Here is an 18,464-nt window from a genome sequence, read left to right on the forward strand (position 1 = left end):
GGGGGGGCTTCTGGTGTCTCTTTTTCTGTTTCTCTCCACAGAAACAAAAGATTGCCATTATTTGTCTTGTTTGCCAGAGACGAGGTGAAAAGTAAAGAAGAGCGGTGTGGAGACAAGTTTGCAAAGAATCAGTACCAGGGGAGGAGCATGTCTCTGTGCAGACTCAGGTCCAGACAGAGGCACAGCTTCTCTTACTTTATGGGTCCACTGTCCACCACAACTAACTGCAATCAAAACCAAATGAGGAATGAGTCCTCTCTGCAGGGACCTCCATGTCTCTTTTTTGTAGAGCTTTTCCATGCAGCAGATGCTCAAAGGGCTTTACAGTGATGCCTCACATTTATTTCCCCAGCCAAGACCAGTACAGCTGGGGGGATTGATACTGTGTAGGTCACATGTCTTGTCCAAGGACACAGATGAGTAGAACTCAAACCCAGGTCTCCATATTGGCAGACCAGCTACTTCTCCACTCAACAACCTGACTGGAGCCACCTGGGGTCTTGACCTTTGACATCCAGAGATGATGGGAAGCTCTTATGGAGACATGCAGTTAAAGGCAGCATGGTGGCTCAGGGGTTAGCACTGTTGCTTCACAACAAGAAGGTAATGGATTTGATTCCCACCTGTGGCCTTTCTGTGTGGAGTCTGCATGTTCTCCCCGTGACTGCATGGGTTTCCTCCAGGTGCTGCGGCTTCCTCCCATATTTAAAGGCATGCAGGTTAGGTGGACTGTAAACTTTATAATTGTCCAGGTCTCCCTTGAAAAAGAAATCTTGATCTTAACAGGACTAACATGGTTAAATAAAGGTTAAATTAAAATAAGAAATTAAAAGGTCAGAGGTGTTTGGTGATGCTCCTGTCTTACTGTCTGGTTGTCAGACTTGGATCAGTGTCCTAAGGCCATGACTGGATGTCTCTGGTACCAGGTCTCTGTGGAGGATCAAATGTGCCAATTGAAGGGTTATTTAGTGAGACTCAGATGAGGAGGATCACTGACACTGTGAAGGAACATCAGACACCACATTTAGTCCATGTGGGGAGTTTCTCTGGACATAATCCAGGACACAAGTGGTTCAGTGCTGAGGACCCCAGAGACTGAAGGTCAAGGACACGCCCACATTTCCCCTGGCTGGAGCAGGCACATGGTTACTTTACAGAGATGGTGATGGACCGGTTGTCTACCTGGGTGGTTGGCATCCAGGACCTGGGGCAGTTCTGTAGTGTGGTGGATACAGAGACGCACAAAACCAGCACACTTACAGACTTTATCTGCATCGAACTCATGATATTACTCAGAATTCAAGAATATTCAGTCATACAGAGGTTACTGAACCCATACTGGACTACAGAACCACAAACTGATCAATACCGCAGCTATTTTCCTAACATTCATTACGTCAAGGATGCAATAAAATCACCTGCATTTATTTGTCTGTCTGTTAGCAGGATTACGTCAAACCTACTGCACAGATTTTGACTAAATTTTCACCACAGATACATATTAGGGTATGGAAGACTCCAGTGACTTTTGGAGGTGATCTGGATGCAGACTGGCGGATGTCAGAAATCTCTGATTGCTCTCGTTTATGTGTTATAATGACAACGACCTGCTCAAAGTCAGATGTTTACTGGTCTTGTGTGCCCACATGCGGGTTGATGGGTCTACTTTATGGAGTCCAGGTTAGATTTCCACACGGGTACAAAAAGTATCCATCCATCCCCAACCTGAACACATGCTGCCCCCCCCACCCACCGTAGATGATGCAAATGATTATTTAGGTAGTTTTAACTTATATTTTGTGACTATGACCAAGTTGATTGTTTCATCTGTAAACTGCTTGTATTTTATTTGTTTTAATGTTATTAACCTGTTTATTATGAGCTGTGCTGCTGCATTTCTTGGCCTGCTCACCCCTGTAAAGAGGTTTCGATTTCAATAGGCTTTTTTATCTGGTGAAATAAAGGTTATCATAATTGGTCGAGGTAATAGGATTTTTGAAAAGGAATCATTTGTACAATCTGTCAGAGTCACATATGTTAAATATCACAGAATCCAATAAACATTAACCTTATTTGACCTTTACTTTGGACATTCACTGCAGTCAAAACTATTCCACTTATTGACCCTGTGAACTCAACCCATAATTTGCATAACTTTTTTTTTTTTTTTAACAATGGTGATTTCAACAAGAAACCCACATTTACAGCCACTTCTTTATAACGTGCAGCAAATTCTTACAGTTCACATGTGCAGCAGGAAAACACAGAACAAACCCAATTTATTTATTTTGAGCTGATCTGCAAAATATTCTCGCAGCCTTACTGGATTAAAAAAAACAAACAAAAAAACATTTACAAATCGTGCTCATTACGTGTTTTATGTCCAACAATGACCTGCAGTACCTCCTGCTGGCCCATCATTGGTATCACACGCACATATTTATATAAAGTAGTACTCATGTTGCGTTTATTTCCTACTAGTTTCACTCCTTTCACCAGTTTTCTCCTCCTCGTCATCTATCTTCTCTTCTGTCACCGTTCTCTAACTGATTCCACGTTTTCAGAAACAGATGCTTCTGATCGAACTCAGGTTCAGTATGCAAACTGCAGGCGCTTGAGAAAATGTAAATAAGAGCAGACGTGTGAAAATAATTATAAATAAGAGCAGATGTGTGAAGTTGGCCTAAAGATGATACCGCAAACACCAGAACAACCAGAGGAGAGTGAGATTAGTAAAGTGAGTATGAGGCCAAAACAGGGCAAATATAAATGTGAAAAGAAATTTAAGCAAAATGTAAAACAGAGGCCTTTCATGAACAGTCTGTCCTCTTTGGATCTGGTTTCCTCATCCTGGACCAATACAGACTTCAGATGTAGATTTAGGTCTGTACATACAGACACATTTGAATGAGGGGAGATTTAAAGCCATATTTACATTTATCTGGTGCATGCACACATTAACACACAACCATCAGCATTTGTTTTTTTTATTCCATTGCTATAGACATCACTGGATTTTCTTTACCATTTGTAATAGGTCACAGACGGCATCATTACAGTTTTACTTTGTGTCCATGTGCATTTTTGAATCCGTTTACATCAGAGGTCTCAAACTGATTCCGGACAGGGCCGAGAGGATGCAGGTTTTCTTTGCAACCACCCACTGCACCATGTGATTTCACTGATTACCATTACTTTGAGCAGATGGAATCAGTTAAGCCCTTTCTGGAACCAGTTTGAGACCTCTGGTTTACACAGTTGTGATCGTTACGTCTTTAAGACAGCTGCACTGTAAATTTAGCATCTTAACATAAAATGTTTGGTGGCCAATGTAAACCATCTATAGAGCTTGCATCCTGTCACTTTCTATGACATCACGAAGCAAAACAACAAAGACACTCAGCTGGATTAACCCCAAAGAGACAAACTCAATTAGGCAATGAAGGGAAACATCCTGCAACTTTCCAACTGTAAGTCTGGTGTTCTGATTGTTCAGGTGCTCAACAGTGTGAGTTAGCCACACCCCCTTCCACAGCCTGCACTGAATGTTATTCACAATCCTGTACAAACGATTCAGTTCTGCACCATTGTGATCCACTTTTCATTGGTCTCGAGTCCGTCCACAGAGGACATAATATAGACTTCACCTGAGCAGACCAGTGCAGCTGTCGTCGTGCCAAAGTTAGTTAAAGTTTGCTGTGCACTTTGCCTCCATTTCGGATGCAGATCCTGTTTTATTGGCTCCGCCCTCTTTCTTCAAATCCAGTTTAATGGTTCTACCCTGTCTGACTGAAGCTTTTCTCCAAAATCAAATGAAAATCAGTTTAATCATTAACCTACTAAGAGAAAGCTGAACTTTATTCAAAGCAGAAACACAAAGGAAAACATGACAAGCACAAACATCAGCTGCTGCGCCCCTCAGTCCAAACTTCCTTCATCCTGTGAAGGCTGCGCGGCTCCTTCTCTGGACAGTCGGTCCGCCTCCTCGTTACCTTTGTAGCCGGAGTGACCCGGAATGTGCAACTACACAAAGAAGAGGAAGAGTTCCCAAACTGTGTCAAACTAAAAAAAATAAATAGTACAGAAATCACAACATCTTCATTTTCTCCAGAAAAACCCATCATTAAATATTTCACTGAGGGCGTCAGTATTTACCCAGACAACATCAACCTCTGTGTTCAGCTGGTCCAGCTTCACAAAGTCTTCTTTGTTGGTGACTGGACCTCCAGACTTCAGCCTCCAGTTGTTGACTTTCCAGTTCTTTACCCACTTGGTCACACCTGCAGGAAACACAGACATGATTCCTGCAGACTTCTGGACTGATCTGGAATAACTTCGTCACTTGAAGTCTATGTTCAGTTATTCTGAAGCTGATGAAGTTGGACACATACAGCGATGTAGCTGATCGATTTAAGCGGTTTAACGTCACCCCTATCTACCCCAGAAGGTGGTGTTAAGTAGCTATGGTGCCATATTTAACTAGATTGTTAAGACTATTGTAGGTGACCGTCACTGTGAAGAACCACAAGAGTGCTGAAGCTTACCAGCGTTGGGCTTCCCTCCACCGCCAACACAGATGAAGTTTCTGAAGGCTGATGTTCAAGAAGAAAAATTAAACCATGTCTGTGGCTTCTTCCTCTCAGTCAGCCTGCGGCAGGTGGACAGCCACGCCTCCTCCGTTTTTAGCATTTTGTTTATTTACTTAGAGACAAAAGTTGGTAAACTGTCGCCGCTAAAGGTGAACCACAGTGTGATATTTGGACATTCAGACTAACACCCCCTGCCACACACATGGGGGTTGTGAAATGTGCCCGTGTTGTTTGACAGATGTTTGGCCACACCTCCCAAAGAGGCTGTGAGCTGTGCTACAATCTTAAACTTTAAGGTAGCAGAGAAGAAAACAGCCGTCAGCAGATTCAGGTTAATGTTTTCACGGAGTGTTTTTGGTTTGAACGGTTCACCACAGAACCTCTCACCTCCAGCCAGACACTGAATTATTTTCCCTCCTTTTGTTGAGGAACCTGAACTCACCGTTGATGGTGAACTTGCTGTCTGTGTAAAGAACCAGCTTCTTGATGTTCTTTTCTTTGGCTTGTTCCAGAGCTCTGCAGGCAGCCTGGCGCACACAAAGACGCAACCCTTTTATCACACAACAACTTCAGCAACACAAAACTAAGACCACACCCAAGGATTTTAATACAACATAAAACTGTTCATACAGGAGGGAAAATCAAAACTCTACATCCTCTTTTTTGTCACCGAGGCGTGGGCTGGTATTTAAAAACAGACTGACACGCTTACCTGGAGCTCCGCCCTCTGGTTGTTTGTCGTCCTGGCAGCCGCTCGGAAACATTTCTGCAGAAATATGAGATAATTCAGATCCATCTTTTGCACCAAAAGGAGGATTTGTTTCCCTGCACTGGAAGTAATCTCAGATCTCATTTCATATAAAAGTTTAAACACATGCCACTCTGCCCGTTCTGTAGATAAAATGTTTTCTTTTGGTGAGATCTAAATCATTGCTTTTACTTCCTTATATATGTTCATAATCAATATTTGATTGAAGAGCATCCTGTCACAATTTTCAAGGTGTGTGCACTCGCATTTCAAAACCAGAAAATAATCAACCTCTCACAGATTTGTGGAATGAGGGGATTTACCGGGCACCTACTGTTTGAATAGACACTAACATGTTGCAGGCTCCAGCTGCTGAAATCAATCAGATCTGACTGTTTTTACTCTGCACATATATAAACTTCAGTTACAGAAAAAAGAAGTTTCTGGATCTGTGTAACATTTTAAAATGTGCGTTTCCTCACAGCGGGTTATTGTGGCCCCATACACGCCGATGCCAGCTCGGGCGCCGCGCCGTCCGTTAGCCGAGCAGCAGCCATCAGTAAAAACAACCACAGCGTCACCTGGAGGATGAAGAAAAGCCTGAGTGACAGCAACAAAGACAGCATCCACCTGTGGGGGTGTGAGTTCTGGTGTTGCCCGTCCTGTAGCCGGCAGAGTAAAGACTCTTCAGTCCCACGTCCCGGTCTGTGCCCATTTCAGGATCCACACCTCGTGTGTTCTGCGTCTCACCCATGTATGTGAATCCATCTGTGGCTTCTGATGATAAGCTGCTGCAGTCTGACAGTTTGACTCGTTTGGGGACTGACTCCACCTCCTCGCCTGAGTGACACCTCTTCTGACCAATAGGGATGTACTCCAGAGGCTCTGGGCCTCGCTTAGGAAGTAGACTATACGAGGACCCATCACTCTGCACTCCTGGAAGAACACAAACAGTCTCATTGTAGGGGAAAAAACCTCAACTGAAACTGTGGCTTCTTAGATCTAGGAGAAAAAGACCACACTGTTAATATCAATACCATTGCAAATGAGTACCTCATCCAATACTTGTTTTTTTAAATCTATTAATATTTGACCATCAATTTTTTGGACAACCCTCATAGACCCAAATCATAAGTCGCCTCAAGCTGCTGCACACAAGTAAATTTTTAACCGTACCTACCGCTTGAGCACACACACTGACAACACTGGGAAGGAAAAACTCCTTCGGGTGTTGTTTTGATTACAGGGAAAAAAACAAAACAAACAAAAAACATAAGCAGACCAGACTCAGTGAGGTGACCATATGAACATATCAGTATAAATAAAACAGAAGCACAACAAAGAAACACACAGAAAGAATCATACAGCTAAGCAATCATCAGAGACTTTTCTGTTTTGGGGGAGTGGCCCAGATTTAAAAAATAAACTGTTTAAAAGTACATAAGATCACCTTCTGTCACCTCTGGAACTGCGGACGGCTGGACTCCTCTGACAAACGCCCAGGCATCTTTCTCTGAAGCAAACTTCTTATAGGAGGCACATGGGAATTTGTCTACCTGGTTTTACATTCATCCCTAAATCACAAAAATGGCACGAATGAAATAGTAAAAAGAACTGAACAGACCCTAATCTAAGAAACTAAAAACTACAGAGGAACAGAAATTTTGTAGCTCTGTACCCTCAGACTAGTAACTGCATAATAATGGTAATCCCAGAGTCACTGTTTTATGGCGGCTGGGACTGAAAGGTGCAGGAGACCTGAAGGAAAAAAAAAAAGAAAGCTGGTATGTTGTGGTGGTTGTTATTTTGCTGTATTACATTACTATGCCACAACAGTGATTTCTAAAATACAAGTAATCAGAACCACAGCAGTTGGTCCCCCGCTCACCGCCCCCACCCCAGGCATCCTGCACACTCTGATGATGATATTTTGGCCCCCTGGCTCTTATTAAATATAACAATATGAATGTAGGAATGACAAGCCAGCCCTTCTGTACATGCAGAAGCAGGTAGATGATTATGTAAGAGCTGTTCTGGAAGGCAGAATTCATTTGTGGATCAGCTACGGCTGGTTGGAAATCTTTACACTCCCCCATCAGTATATATGGCTTAGTAAGGTAATACAATGAAATAGCAGGGTTTTGTTTTTTTCAGGTCTCCTGCACTCCTGCAGATTTTCAGCTCATGCGCCTTTCAGTCCAACCCTTTTATGTTGGGTTAAATAAATAAAACATTTAACAAAGACTTGCTTGTGTAGTGTCCCTGTGCAAATCAAGATTACATGATTTTGATTGAAAAAGCTAAAAACATTTTTTTAAATGGTTTAATATTTGGCAAATATTTGAATTAACTTTTAAATACCACATATCTTTATGGAGTTTGGTGAGTCAGAACAGGAAGAAAAGTCACTTTTCAGCATTAGTGCAAACTATCACAAGCTGAGATATAAATCAGTCCGACTAAAACATGTTAAGATATAACTGAGGTCTTGTTAAGTTTTAAACTGTCTCTCACCACGTCTTGTAGACTCCTGGTTTGATTCCTTTCCTCACCGCGTAGAAGAACGTTCCTTTAGCCATACTTTCTGCAGCGCTGCAAACAGTCCGAACCGCACTGAAAAAACCAACAAGTCTTAACATGACTCATTAAACCAAAAGAAGCAGCGAAACCGAGGCGGCTGACATCCTAAAGTCAAATTAAACTACATGTCATTATTAAACTGAACACAACGACAAGCTAGTTAGCTGCTAGCTCCTTACAAAAATACTCTGAAAACACAGAACTTGTCAAAACCTTGGGCTCAAGTCTTCTGAATTAGTGTCCGAATATAATTTCTTTTAAACTTGACACAAATTAGCAAGAAATCAGGAATACAGAAAAAATATGGCATAGCCCTGAGGTTTTTGTAGCTCCGGCACTGACCGCCACTTCCGGAGGGGCGCTGTTCGTATCGTCAACTGTGAAAGAGCATTATTTATTTATTTAGTTAAAACCAAAATATTTTATTTTGGAACAGTTTCCGTTCTATCTAAAAAAAAAACCGACAACAGAAATCCTATGAACAGTGTTTGTTTTGTCTAATATGTAATCTGTTGCTGCCTTTCTTAGCCAAGTCACTCTCGAACGCAATGTTTTTTTTTTAATCTAGTTAAATAAAGGTTTATTAATAATAAACAACAACAATAAGGTCCTGGAAAACAATGACGTCAAGTTGGACTAAAATTTATTCAAATGTATACTTGCTTTTACATAACGTGCCTTTTAACCATGCAAAACAGGATTACTTTCAAAAATTAAAATTTACCAGCGGTTGAAGATGTTTTATTTTTTTTTTTTTGTAATGTCATTGTGCATCACGACTCCGAAATAAAGCATTCCCTCAACAACGTAAGCTTATTCAGATTTATATTATGTGAATTATTTGTGAATGACGTGCTTTTATATTAATTTTGGTGTTTTGCAAATAATTCCGTTCGAAAGCATTTGTACATTGCATAAATATATATAAGATGACAAAAAAGCCTCGCTCTCGCGATAGTAACACCCCGTTCACATTCGATTAATACGGCTCTCGCGATAATCCGGCCTCTTCCTTGGCCGTCGTAAAGTAAGGTTAGTTGTACTATTTCACGGTGGACGTCTGAGTCTGTCTTAAAATTGACTTTGATGGAGGCATATTATTGAATATTCACACGGTAAAGCAAGCTTAACTATTGATGTTTAAGATTAGGAGGTCTGGGGCGACGGATGGTTAAAATAAGAGTCATAATACGGCGTAGTAAATGCAGTGTCGGTGGGGGTACGAAGCGGTAGCTAGCAGGCCGTGCATGTGTTCACACAGCGACCACAAAAAGAAACTTCACGAATACGTTAAGCTCGATTAAAGAGTACGTCCAGACAGAAAACATACTGCCGGTACCGACCACTGCCAATCCCGCAAGAAAACAAAGTGAAAATCAGCGTTCGTTAGCTCGATGCTAACTAGCCTCACCTGCAAAACGCTCGTCTTTAAGATCACGACTTTTAACAGTTTCGAGACTTTATTTTCTTTACCTTCAGATGTTCCGTGAGGTTTGTGGCTTTTGTCTGAAATCCCTTCTCTGTTCGTTTCCAGCAGCAGCTCGTTGAACTTCTTAACGCCGGTTTCCTGTTATTTTAATCAGTTACAGCTGTGAAGAGTTAAAATTAAGGAATAATTCTGTTAAAAATCTGTAATTCTGAATGTGCGTTTGATTTTTTTTTTTTTCTTTCCCAGACAAAAGGCCATGTTCAGTACCAGCGCCAAAATAGTGAAACCTAATGGAGAAAAACCAGACGAGTTTGAGTCTGGGATCTCCCAGGTAGAAAAGTTAATTTATATTCATATATATGAAATCATAGTTGTGCTGCAAAGACTTGAGTATGAACATTTGTGGAAGCATCGTGGAGTCTTTAAGTGTGAAGTGTTAATTTTTTTTTTTTTCTTTGCCCCTTCAGGCTCTGCTGGAGTTGGAGATGAACTCTGACCTGAAGGCTCAGCTGAGGGAGCTGAACATCACTGCAGCAAAGGTGGGAACACGTTTCCATCAGACTGTCCCTGACAGGTGAATGTGCTGAGGACAAAATGTGACTCTGCCTTCTGATCCGACGTGGACACCCAGAGTTGCTCTCTGGCTCTGTCCTGGTGGCGTTTGGGAGCGTAGCTCTGAGCCAAGACGTATAATCCCATTCCACGATGTGATAGAAAGCTCCGTCCCCGGTTCCTGACCGGTGAGGATGAGCGTCCTGCATATTCCTACGTCTTCCCAGAGTCCTTTGGGGCCATTACTGGGGAGCGAGACCATGCAGGACACATGTTGTAGTTATCAGTTTTGGTCATCAGAAGTACAGCAAACATCTGAGCTTCTTGTCCACTGTGACTTCAGGACACAGCCACAGTGCTTGTCTTGTTTTGGTGATGTTCATTTTTGAACGTATTGACTGTTTCAGGAAATCGAGGTTGGTGGCAACCGGAAAGCCATCATCATCTTCGTTCCTGTTCCTCAGCTGAAGTCCTTCCAGAAGATTCAGGTGCGGCTGGTGAGGGAGCTGGAGAAGAAGTTCAGTGGCAAACACGTGGTCTTCATTGCACAGGTGAGGACATTCTGTCAAACGAGTGCTGATGTCCCCCTGCGTGGTTTCTTTATCCGACGTGGACATCCAGTGAGCTGCTCTCTGGCTCTGTCCTGGTGGTGTTTGGGAGCGTAGCTCCGAGCCGAGACGTACAGTCCCGTTCCACGCCGTCGGACAGAAAGCTTCGTCCCCGGCTCCTAGCTGGTGAGGATGAGTATCCTGCATATTCCTACCTCTTCCCAGAGTCCTTTGGGGCTGTTACTGGGGAGCTTAACCATGCAGGACACAGTATATCTGGGGTGTTGTCGGTTTATGTCAGTCTGGTCCTGATCCAGTTGACTCCTGAGGGTTATTGAGATGTTTGTCATTTGGACTTGAACACTGACCTGATGTGCTTGTGTGACTTTCAGAGGAGAATTCTGCCCAAACCCACCAGGAAAAGTCGCAGAAAGAATAAGCAGAAGCGTCCCAGAAGGTGAGATGGTTCTCATCAAAGGTCCAGTACATTTTATTCCACCCACAGAAAGGGACACTAGAGGCGTGTCCATTTTCCTGTCTTAAATGGGCATCTGTGTTGGTGCAGTTTTGTCTAAATTGTGATATTGGCCTTTTTTTCCGATGTGGACACCCAGAGTTGCTCTCTGGCTCTGTCCTGGTGGCGTTTGGGAGCGTAGCTCTGAGCCGAGACATCGTCCCGTTCCACAATGTCGGATAGAAAGTTCCGTCCCCGGCTGCTGGCCGGCGAGGATGGGCATCCTGCATATTCCTACCTCTTCCCAGAGTCCTTTGGGGCCATTACTGGGGCGCTTAACCATGCAGGACACAAACAGAATGCAGTGCGACAAAAAAAAAAAATTACACCAACACGACAGACTATAAGCTGTTAATGGGCGGGGCCAAACATTTTACTCCCTGCAGTTAAAGCATATCTGACACATTAATCAATCAATCAACTTTTTTCTTGTATAGCGCCAAATCACACAAACAGTTGCCCCAAGGCGCTCCACATTGCAAGGCAAGGCCATACAATAATTATGAAACACAGTCTACGTCTAAAGCAACATAACCAAGGGATGGTCCAGGGTCACCCGATCCAGCCCTAACTATAAGCCTTAGCGAAAAGGAAAGTTTTAAGCCTAATCTTAAAAGTAGAGAGGTATCTGTCTCCTGATCTGAATTGGGAGCTGGTTCCACAGGAGAGGAGCCTGAAAGCTGAAGGCTCTGCCTCCCATTCTACTCTTACAAACCCTAGGAACTACAAGTAAGCCCGCAGTCTGAGAGCGAAGCGCTCTAATGGGGTAATATGGTACTATGAGGTCCCTAAGATAAGATGGGACCTGATTATTCAAAACCTTATAAGTAAGAAGAAGAATTTTAAATTCTATTCTAGCATTAACAGGAAGCCAATGAAGGGAGGCCAACACGGGTGAGATATGCTCTCTCCTGCTAGTCCCCGTCAGTACTCTAGCTGCAGCATTCTGAACCAACTGAAGGCTTTTTAGGGAACTTTTAGGACAACCTGATAATAATGAATTACAATAGTCCAGCCTAGAGGAAACAAATGCATGAATTAGTTTTTCAGCATCACTCTGAGACAAGACCTTTCGATTTTAGAGATATTGCGTAAATGCAAAAAGGCAGTCCTACATATTTGTTTAATATGCGCTTTGAATGACATATCCTGATCAAAAATAACTCCAAGATTTCTCACAGTATTACCAGAGATCAGGGAAATGCCATCCAGAGTAACGATCTGGTTAGACACCATGCTTCTAAGATTTGTGGGGCCAAGTACAATAACTTCAGTTTTATCTGAGTTTAAAAGCAGGAAATTAGAGGTCATCCATGTCTTTATGTCTGTAAGACAATCCTGCAGTTTAGCTAGTTGGTGAGTATCCTCTGGCTTCATGGATAGATAAAGCTGGGTATCATCTGCGTAACAATGAAAATTTAAGCAATACCGTCTAATAATACTGCCCAAGGGAAGCATGTATAAAGTGAATAAAATTGGTCCTAGCACAGAACCTTGTGGAACTCCATAATTAACTTTAGTCTGTGAAGAAGATTCCCCATTTACATGAACAAACTGTAATCTATTAGACAAATATGATTCAACCACCAGCAGCGCAATGCCTTTAATACCTATGACATGCTCTAATCTCTGTAAAAAATTTTATGGTCAACAGTATCAAAAGCAGCACTGAGGTCCAACAGAACAAGCACAGAGATAAGTCCACTGTCCGAAGCCATAAGAAGATCATTTGTAACCTTCACTAATGCTGTTTCTGTACTATGATGAATTCTAAAACCTGACTGAAACTCTTCAAATAGACCATTCCTCTGCAGGTGATCAGTTAGCTGTTTACAACTACCCTCTCAAGAATCTTTGAGAGAAAAGGAAGGTTGGAGATTGGCCTATAATTAGCTAAGATAGCTGGGTCAAGTGATGGCTTTTTAAGTAATGGTTTAATTACTGCCACCTTAAAGGCCTGTGGTACATAACCAACTAACAAAGATAGATTGATCATATTTAAGATTGAAGCATTAAATAATGGTAGGACTTCCTTGAGTAGCCTGGCAGGAATGGGGTCTAATAAGCATGTTGATGGTTTGGATGAAGTAACTAATGAAAATAACTCAGACAGAACAATCGGAGAGAAAGAGTCTAACCAAATACCGGCATCACTGAAAGCAGCCAAAGATAACGATACATCTTTGGGATGGTTATGAGTAATTTTTTCTCTAATAGTCAAAATTTTGTTAGCAAAGAAAGTCATGAAGTCATTACTAGTTAAAGTTAATGGAATACTCAGCTCAATAGAGCTCTGACTCTTTGTCAGCCTGGCTACAGTGCTGAAAAGAAACCTGGGGTTGTTCTTATTTTCTTCAATTAGTGATGAGTAGAAAGATGTCCTAGCTTCACGAAGGGCTTTCTTATAGAGCAACAAACTCTTTTTCCAGGCTAAGTGAAGATCTTCTAAATTAGTGAGACGCCATTTCCTCTCCAACTTACGGGTTATCTGCTTTAAGCTACGAGTTTGTGAGTTATACCACGGAGTCAGACACTTCCGATTCAAAGCTCTCTTTTCAGAGGAGCTACAGCATCCAAGTTGTCTTCATGAGGATGTAAAACTATTGACAAGATACTCTAACTCCCTTACAGAGTTTAGGTAGCTACTCCGCTCTGTGTTGGTATATGACATTAGAGAACATAAAGAAGGAATCATATCCTTAAACCTAGTTACAGCGCTTTCTGAAAGACTCTAGTGTAATGAAACTTATTCCCCACTGCAGGGTAGTCCATCAGGGTAAATGTAATGTTATTAAAAAATGATCAGACAAAAGGGAGTTTTCAGGGAATACTGTTAAGTCTTCTATTTCCATACCATAAGTCAACAAGATCCAAATATGATTAAAGTGGTGGTGGACTCATTTACTTTTTGAGCAAAGCCGATAGAGTCTAATAATAGATTAATGCAGTGTTGAGGCTGTCATTCTCAGCATCTGTGTGGATTTAAAGTCGCCCACTTAATTATCTTATCTGAGCTAAGCACTAAGTCAGACAAAAGGTCTGAAAATTCACAGAGAAACTCACAGTAACGACCAGGTGGACGATAGATAATAACAAATAAAACTGGTTTTTGGGACTTCCAATTTGGATGGACAAGACTAAGATACAGCTTTCAAATGAATTAAAGCTCTGTAGGTTTTTGATTAATTAATAAGCTGGAATGGAATTGCTGCTAATCCTCCGCCCCGGCCCGTGCTAGAGCATTCTGACAGTTAGTGTGACTCGGGGGTGTTGACTCATTTAAACTAACATATTCATCCTGCTGTAACCAAGTTTCTGTTAGGCAGAATAAATTTCACTGGCACGGAGGGGGGAGGAGGAGGGGGGAGGATGATGTGATGGTGAAGGTGAGGGAGACAGATTCAGACTGCAGCAGCACAAGACGACGGCGGCTTCCTCTTCTCTCCTTCTCTCTCTCCTCTTTATTTGTCGTCTCTCGAAGACGCGCACGCAAACCCGACGCCGCGCCCGAACGCGAGCTGGCCGGGACGCGCATGCGGGCTCCCGAGGGCGCAGTGTGCACCCCCCCATTCACAGCCTGCACGCTGGAAGCCAGACAGAGCGCGTGCGTGTGCGCGTGGCAGCCCTACAGGGTGTTGTTCGGATTCACGCGCACACGCACGGTTTCCGGCGTCCTCCAGTGTTGGTTTCCTTTTGTTTGGCTGCAGGCTGTAATTAAATAATCATCATGATAAACTGCAGCAGCACTCAGACCCTTCAGCCACACAGAGCCAGGGGGCGGGCCAGACACAAGGCCCCGCCCCCTTTAAAAACACACTCCCAAATAATGGAAACAAAGACAACAACCAGCCGCTGAATAACGGAAACATAATGACAGCGACTGAAAGCTCCCATTATCAAGACATCAATCACAGCCGAACAGGAGCTAATCAGAATTTGGAATGAAAGGGGCGGAGCTCCCTGAACATTCCAGAATGCACAGAGGACTTTTACAGTCTGAATAACCCTCAGAGGTCATGAGGTCAGACTTCTGCTCCTGGAAGCTTTTATAGAAGGTGGAAATATAATCATTGTGTGTGTGAACCCCGAGTCCCAGGTCCAGGTCCAGGTCCAGGTCCAGGTCCAGACTCAGTCTGACTGATGAAGACATGAATTCCTGAAAACGACACGTGTGGATTCACTGAGGAGAAGTTTTATTTTTAGACTGGAGGGGGGAAAAAAAATCGAGCCTCCTAAAACAGTCTTTAACCTTAAACAAATCACACATTAAAAGTAGAGTGCAAACCTCAGCCAACACTAGTTTGCAATTCCACAAATTTTTGCCCTGGAAAAAAAATTCTAGGTCAAAGTCCTGTTAGAAGTGACTTTTCATAAACTAAAATATAACACAAAATACAGACCAAAAGGGCCTTTCAATTTGAAAATTAAATAGCCACTAAATCCACAGTCCGGATCAGATCTGGATCAAACTTTTGTCAGGTGACAGTGAGTGTCAGTCTGCACCTCACTTTGAAATATGAGAGTGATCAGGACACATTTGATTAAGATAATGTAAAATACATTAAATGGGATTTTCAATGTTAAATTGAAATGGCCACAAAATGTGTAACCTGGATCAGATCTGGATCAAACTTTGTCAGTCATTGAAGGATACCATCCTACATAACACTCTCTAAATACAAAAGAAATGTGATTTTTATTTACAGTGGTATGATTTTTTTTTAAATTTGCTCAATGTTAAAAATAGGGATTTTTTCCAATTTTCAAAGATTTTTCCTGACTTTGATCTTTGACCCATGATCTTGAAAACTGAGACACTTCTTGCCTATCAGGATATGAATCGTCACTCTAATAAAGGAACTGCTGTCTCAATGAGAAAAACTGATGTAACAATTTGCATAGATTTTTTTTAAGTTATTCAATTTTGTTTTTTCAACTTTCAACTGAGTTAATGCCACAAGACTTCTCTAGTTAAGTTGAAATAACTTAAAAAAAAAAAATCTATGCAAATTGTTACATCAGTTTTTCTCATTGAGACAGCGGCTCATTTTTTAGAATGTTCAGTAAAAATTTCAGAAAGTTATATGGAAAATTCCAGGCTGTTCACAAACAGACAAACAGGGGCGAACACAGAACCTCCTTCACCTTCGTTGGCGGCCGTAACCAGAAAACAAAAGAACAAAGTCAGTAAAAGAGCCCAAGTCTGAGAACGGACAAGAGGACATTGTCCAGTCAATAAATATCTCCATTGAATCAATCATCATGAAAATACAAACAGTAAATCTCTGGAAAATGTCTCAAGAGAAGACTGTCCTCACAAAGGAGACTCGTGAGGGAAGCCACCAAAACCCCACCACAGACTTCACTGGCAGTGATTGGAGAGATAACAGTCTGTTGCTTCACCAGTCACATCTTCACAGGGGAGTAAAATATTAAACAAAAAAAAAAATAAATGAATAATAAAAAATGAAATGTTCAAGTCACCTCTGAATCTTCTGGCAAAGTCCAGCTTAGATTTCATACGTCACCTTTTAATAATATTAATAAATTCTGACAGGCACACAGACGTACTGATCATGATATAAGCTCCACCCTTCTCTGGAGGTAATAATTTGAATAAATTAAACACATACTGTTAAAGTCTTTATTTTTATGTGTTGATGTATTAAAAATAAAAAAATCTAACTTGCCTGAATCAAAATCCAGACTGAGCTTTCTGGATTAGAAAGTTTGGACTCATTAACTTCTTCTCTCTTCTATCATTCATATCTTTATGTGCCTTTGTCTTCCTCCTTTTATATCATCATCGTGTCCATTTATCCTCAATTTTTAATGATGTCATTGCCTAATTTATACCCTTCATCCTTCCCTCTTCTGCCTCCTTCATGCTTCAGCTCCTTCGTCCTTGCTTCCACACATCCCTCCTCCATCCAGCTTTCCTCCAATCACATCTCTACACACACTTTGACTCTTTCCACTCATCTCTCCTTCCATCTTTCTGCTCTGATGGCGTGAAAACTATGAGGCTGGTTTTTAACAGACTAACCCACTTCCACTCTGCCTTCAATAAAACATCTGGACGAGAAAAGACTGCATCCGTCTGTCCATCTGTCCATCCCTCCAAGTGACACTTAGCTTCTTCACTCAATTTTGCAAACAACCAATCAGGATCCTTAATTAAGACCAATCTGGATCCAGGCTGAATGTTGAAAAGACTTTTACAAGTCCTGTGTGTCTGTGGACAAAAAGTGAAAATATGTGCTCCGAATGATCAGAGAATGTTCCTCAAGATCAGCCAGGCCAAGACCCAGAGTAAATTTAATCCAACCTTTATTTTAGCAGGAAGCCCTGTCGAGATCAAAACATGTTTTACGAGATCAAACCGGACAAAAGTCACATCATAATAACAGAAGAACTCCCCAAACAAGAAAAACAACCATGTGTCTCCTTCACCTTTTATAATCCAGAAACAGCAAAGGGTCTCATTTTAAAACTTTTTACTGATTACTCATTTAATTTCTTTGGATCTGTCAAAACAAAAGTCAATGTTAAAGTCAACTGTGTCAGTTCTGATACAGCAGGACAGAGATGGACGGGACTGAAACGTCCTCTGTCTCAAGTCCTCTGCTGAAACACACAGCAGGGTAAAAAAAAACAAAAAAAAAACACACCACCAAAAAATAAAAACAATGCAGAGCAGATTTGCAAAACAACCTTAAGTGACAAATGTTTCATTTTTCATTCACAGGACGAATAACAAGCAGATGTCACGAAAATTATAGAAAGTTTCTGCTTTATTAAAAGGAGAGTTCAGGTGGATCATAGTGACTGTTAGTGGGTGGGGAGCAGATCATCAGGTTAGTACCTGCTGGGATCAGGAGCAGCGACCCCGTGGGCTGGCAGTGTGGAGGTGTGGAGTGGGTTTTTCACTGCAGCTCTGCAGCCTGAAGCCTCAGTGGGAAGAAAGTCAATGACAGCAGGGCTGAGCATAGCTTGCGGGGGGCGTATGGCGGGAGATAATGCCCTAAAGATGGCTGCTGCTGAGCACGCCCCTGGCTGTGTGCAGGGGCGGCACGCACTTTGCCCTCAAGGAGGCCCAGAATCCTGCAGACCGCAGAGGACTGAAGCACTGCGATGCATCTTCATCCAAATGTTTATCGATTCATTTTATTGATATAAAGGCACATTAACAGAAACTTAATATTCACAAAGTTTAGATTTTTGTCTCAAAGTTAAACTGAAACTAGAAGCATCTTATTTAGAAGCTGAAGGACACCAAAGATGACTCCTCTTTCTGCACCTCCTCTTCTTACACTCCTCAGTGATTCTCCTCATCTCTCACGCTTCCTTTGCATCCTTCATTATTTCCTAATCTTTGTCCCCTCATCTCTCTTTGAAGTTTCCTCCTTCCCTCCCTCTCTCCATTGTGCACCCTCTCTGCCACCTATCTTACTCCTCCTCTACTTTTCTCCTCATCTGCACTTGTGTCCTTTCTTTCATCCTT

General features: G+C 42.0%; 2 protein-coding genes and 3 non-coding genes across 6 annotated transcripts; 4 read left to right on the forward strand and 1 right to left on the reverse strand.

Annotated features, from left to right (window-relative positions):
• Positions 1 to 3,910: 3,910 nt before the first annotated feature.
• Positions 3,911 to 8,220, reverse strand: LOC117502657 (ribonuclease H1-like). The gene is given in 11 exon segments (XM_034161722.1): positions 3,911 to 4,023; positions 4,156 to 4,280; positions 5,032 to 5,116; positions 5,302 to 5,324; positions 5,327 to 5,355; positions 5,820 to 5,841; positions 5,844 to 5,918; positions 6,088 to 6,273; positions 6,788 to 6,898; positions 6,901 to 6,911; positions 7,852 to 8,220. Coding segments are annotated over 11 exon segments (897 nt in total). The 5' UTR covers positions 7,977 to 8,220; the 3' UTR covers positions 3,911 to 3,918.
• Positions 8,221 to 8,890: 670 nt separating this feature from the next.
• LOC117502661 (40S ribosomal protein S7-like) lies at positions 8,891 to 10,926 on the forward strand. Of its 2 annotated transcripts, none has more exons than XM_034161725.1 (5): positions 8,891 to 8,949; positions 9,593 to 9,677; positions 9,814 to 9,885; positions 10,306 to 10,449; positions 10,839 to 10,926. In XM_034161725.1, the coding sequence occupies exons 2-5, from the start codon at positions 9,603 to 9,605 to the stop codon at positions 10,905 to 10,907; spliced, it is 360 nt and encodes a 119-aa protein (XP_034017616.1). In that variant the 5' UTR covers positions 8,891 to 8,949; positions 9,593 to 9,602; the 3' UTR covers positions 10,908 to 10,926. The 2 variants fall into 2 exon arrangements, with proteins under 2 accessions (XP_034017616.1, XP_034017617.1); XM_034161726.1 differs by lacking the exon at positions 8,891 to 8,949 and adding an exon at positions 9,008 to 9,032.
• On the forward strand, positions 9,961 to 10,173 carry LOC117503684. The gene has a single exon (XR_004558634.1). It is a non-coding gene; the product is annotated as a small nucleolar RNA SNORA73 family (small nucleolar RNA).
• On the forward strand, positions 10,503 to 10,719 carry LOC117503677. Its single transcript, XR_004558628.1, has one exon. It is a non-coding gene; the product is annotated as a small nucleolar RNA SNORA73 family (small nucleolar RNA).
• Positions 10,927 to 11,043: 117 nt separating the features above from the next.
• On the forward strand, positions 11,044 to 11,256 carry LOC117503683. Its single transcript, XR_004558633.1, has one exon. It is a non-coding gene; the product is annotated as a small nucleolar RNA SNORA73 family (small nucleolar RNA).
• The last annotated feature ends 7,208 nt before the right edge of the window (positions 11,257 to 18,464 follow it).

The sequence above is a fragment of the Thalassophryne amazonica genome, chromosome 21 (genome assembly GCF_902500255.1).
Source record: "Thalassophryne amazonica chromosome 21, fThaAma1.1, whole genome shotgun sequence".
Lineage (NCBI taxonomy): Eukaryota > Metazoa > Chordata > Actinopteri > Batrachoidiformes > Batrachoididae > Thalassophryne > Thalassophryne amazonica.

What these genes read in the sequence shown, in the direction of transcription:
- LOC117502661 (XM_034161725.1), top strand. Translation starts at nt 9,603, where the DNA reads ATGTTCAGTACCAGCGCCAAAATAGTGAAACCTAATGGAGAAAAACCA. An exon ending in TTGAGTCTGGGATCTCCCAG is followed by an intron (nt 9,678 to 9,813) that starts GTAGAAAAGTTA and finishes TTGCCCCTTCAG; the next exon opens with GCTCTGCTGGAGTTGGAGAT. An exon ending in TGAACATCACTGCAGCAAAG is followed by an intron (nt 9,886 to 10,305) that starts GTGGGAACACGT and finishes TGACTGTTTCAG; the next exon opens with GAAATCGAGGTTGGTGGCAA.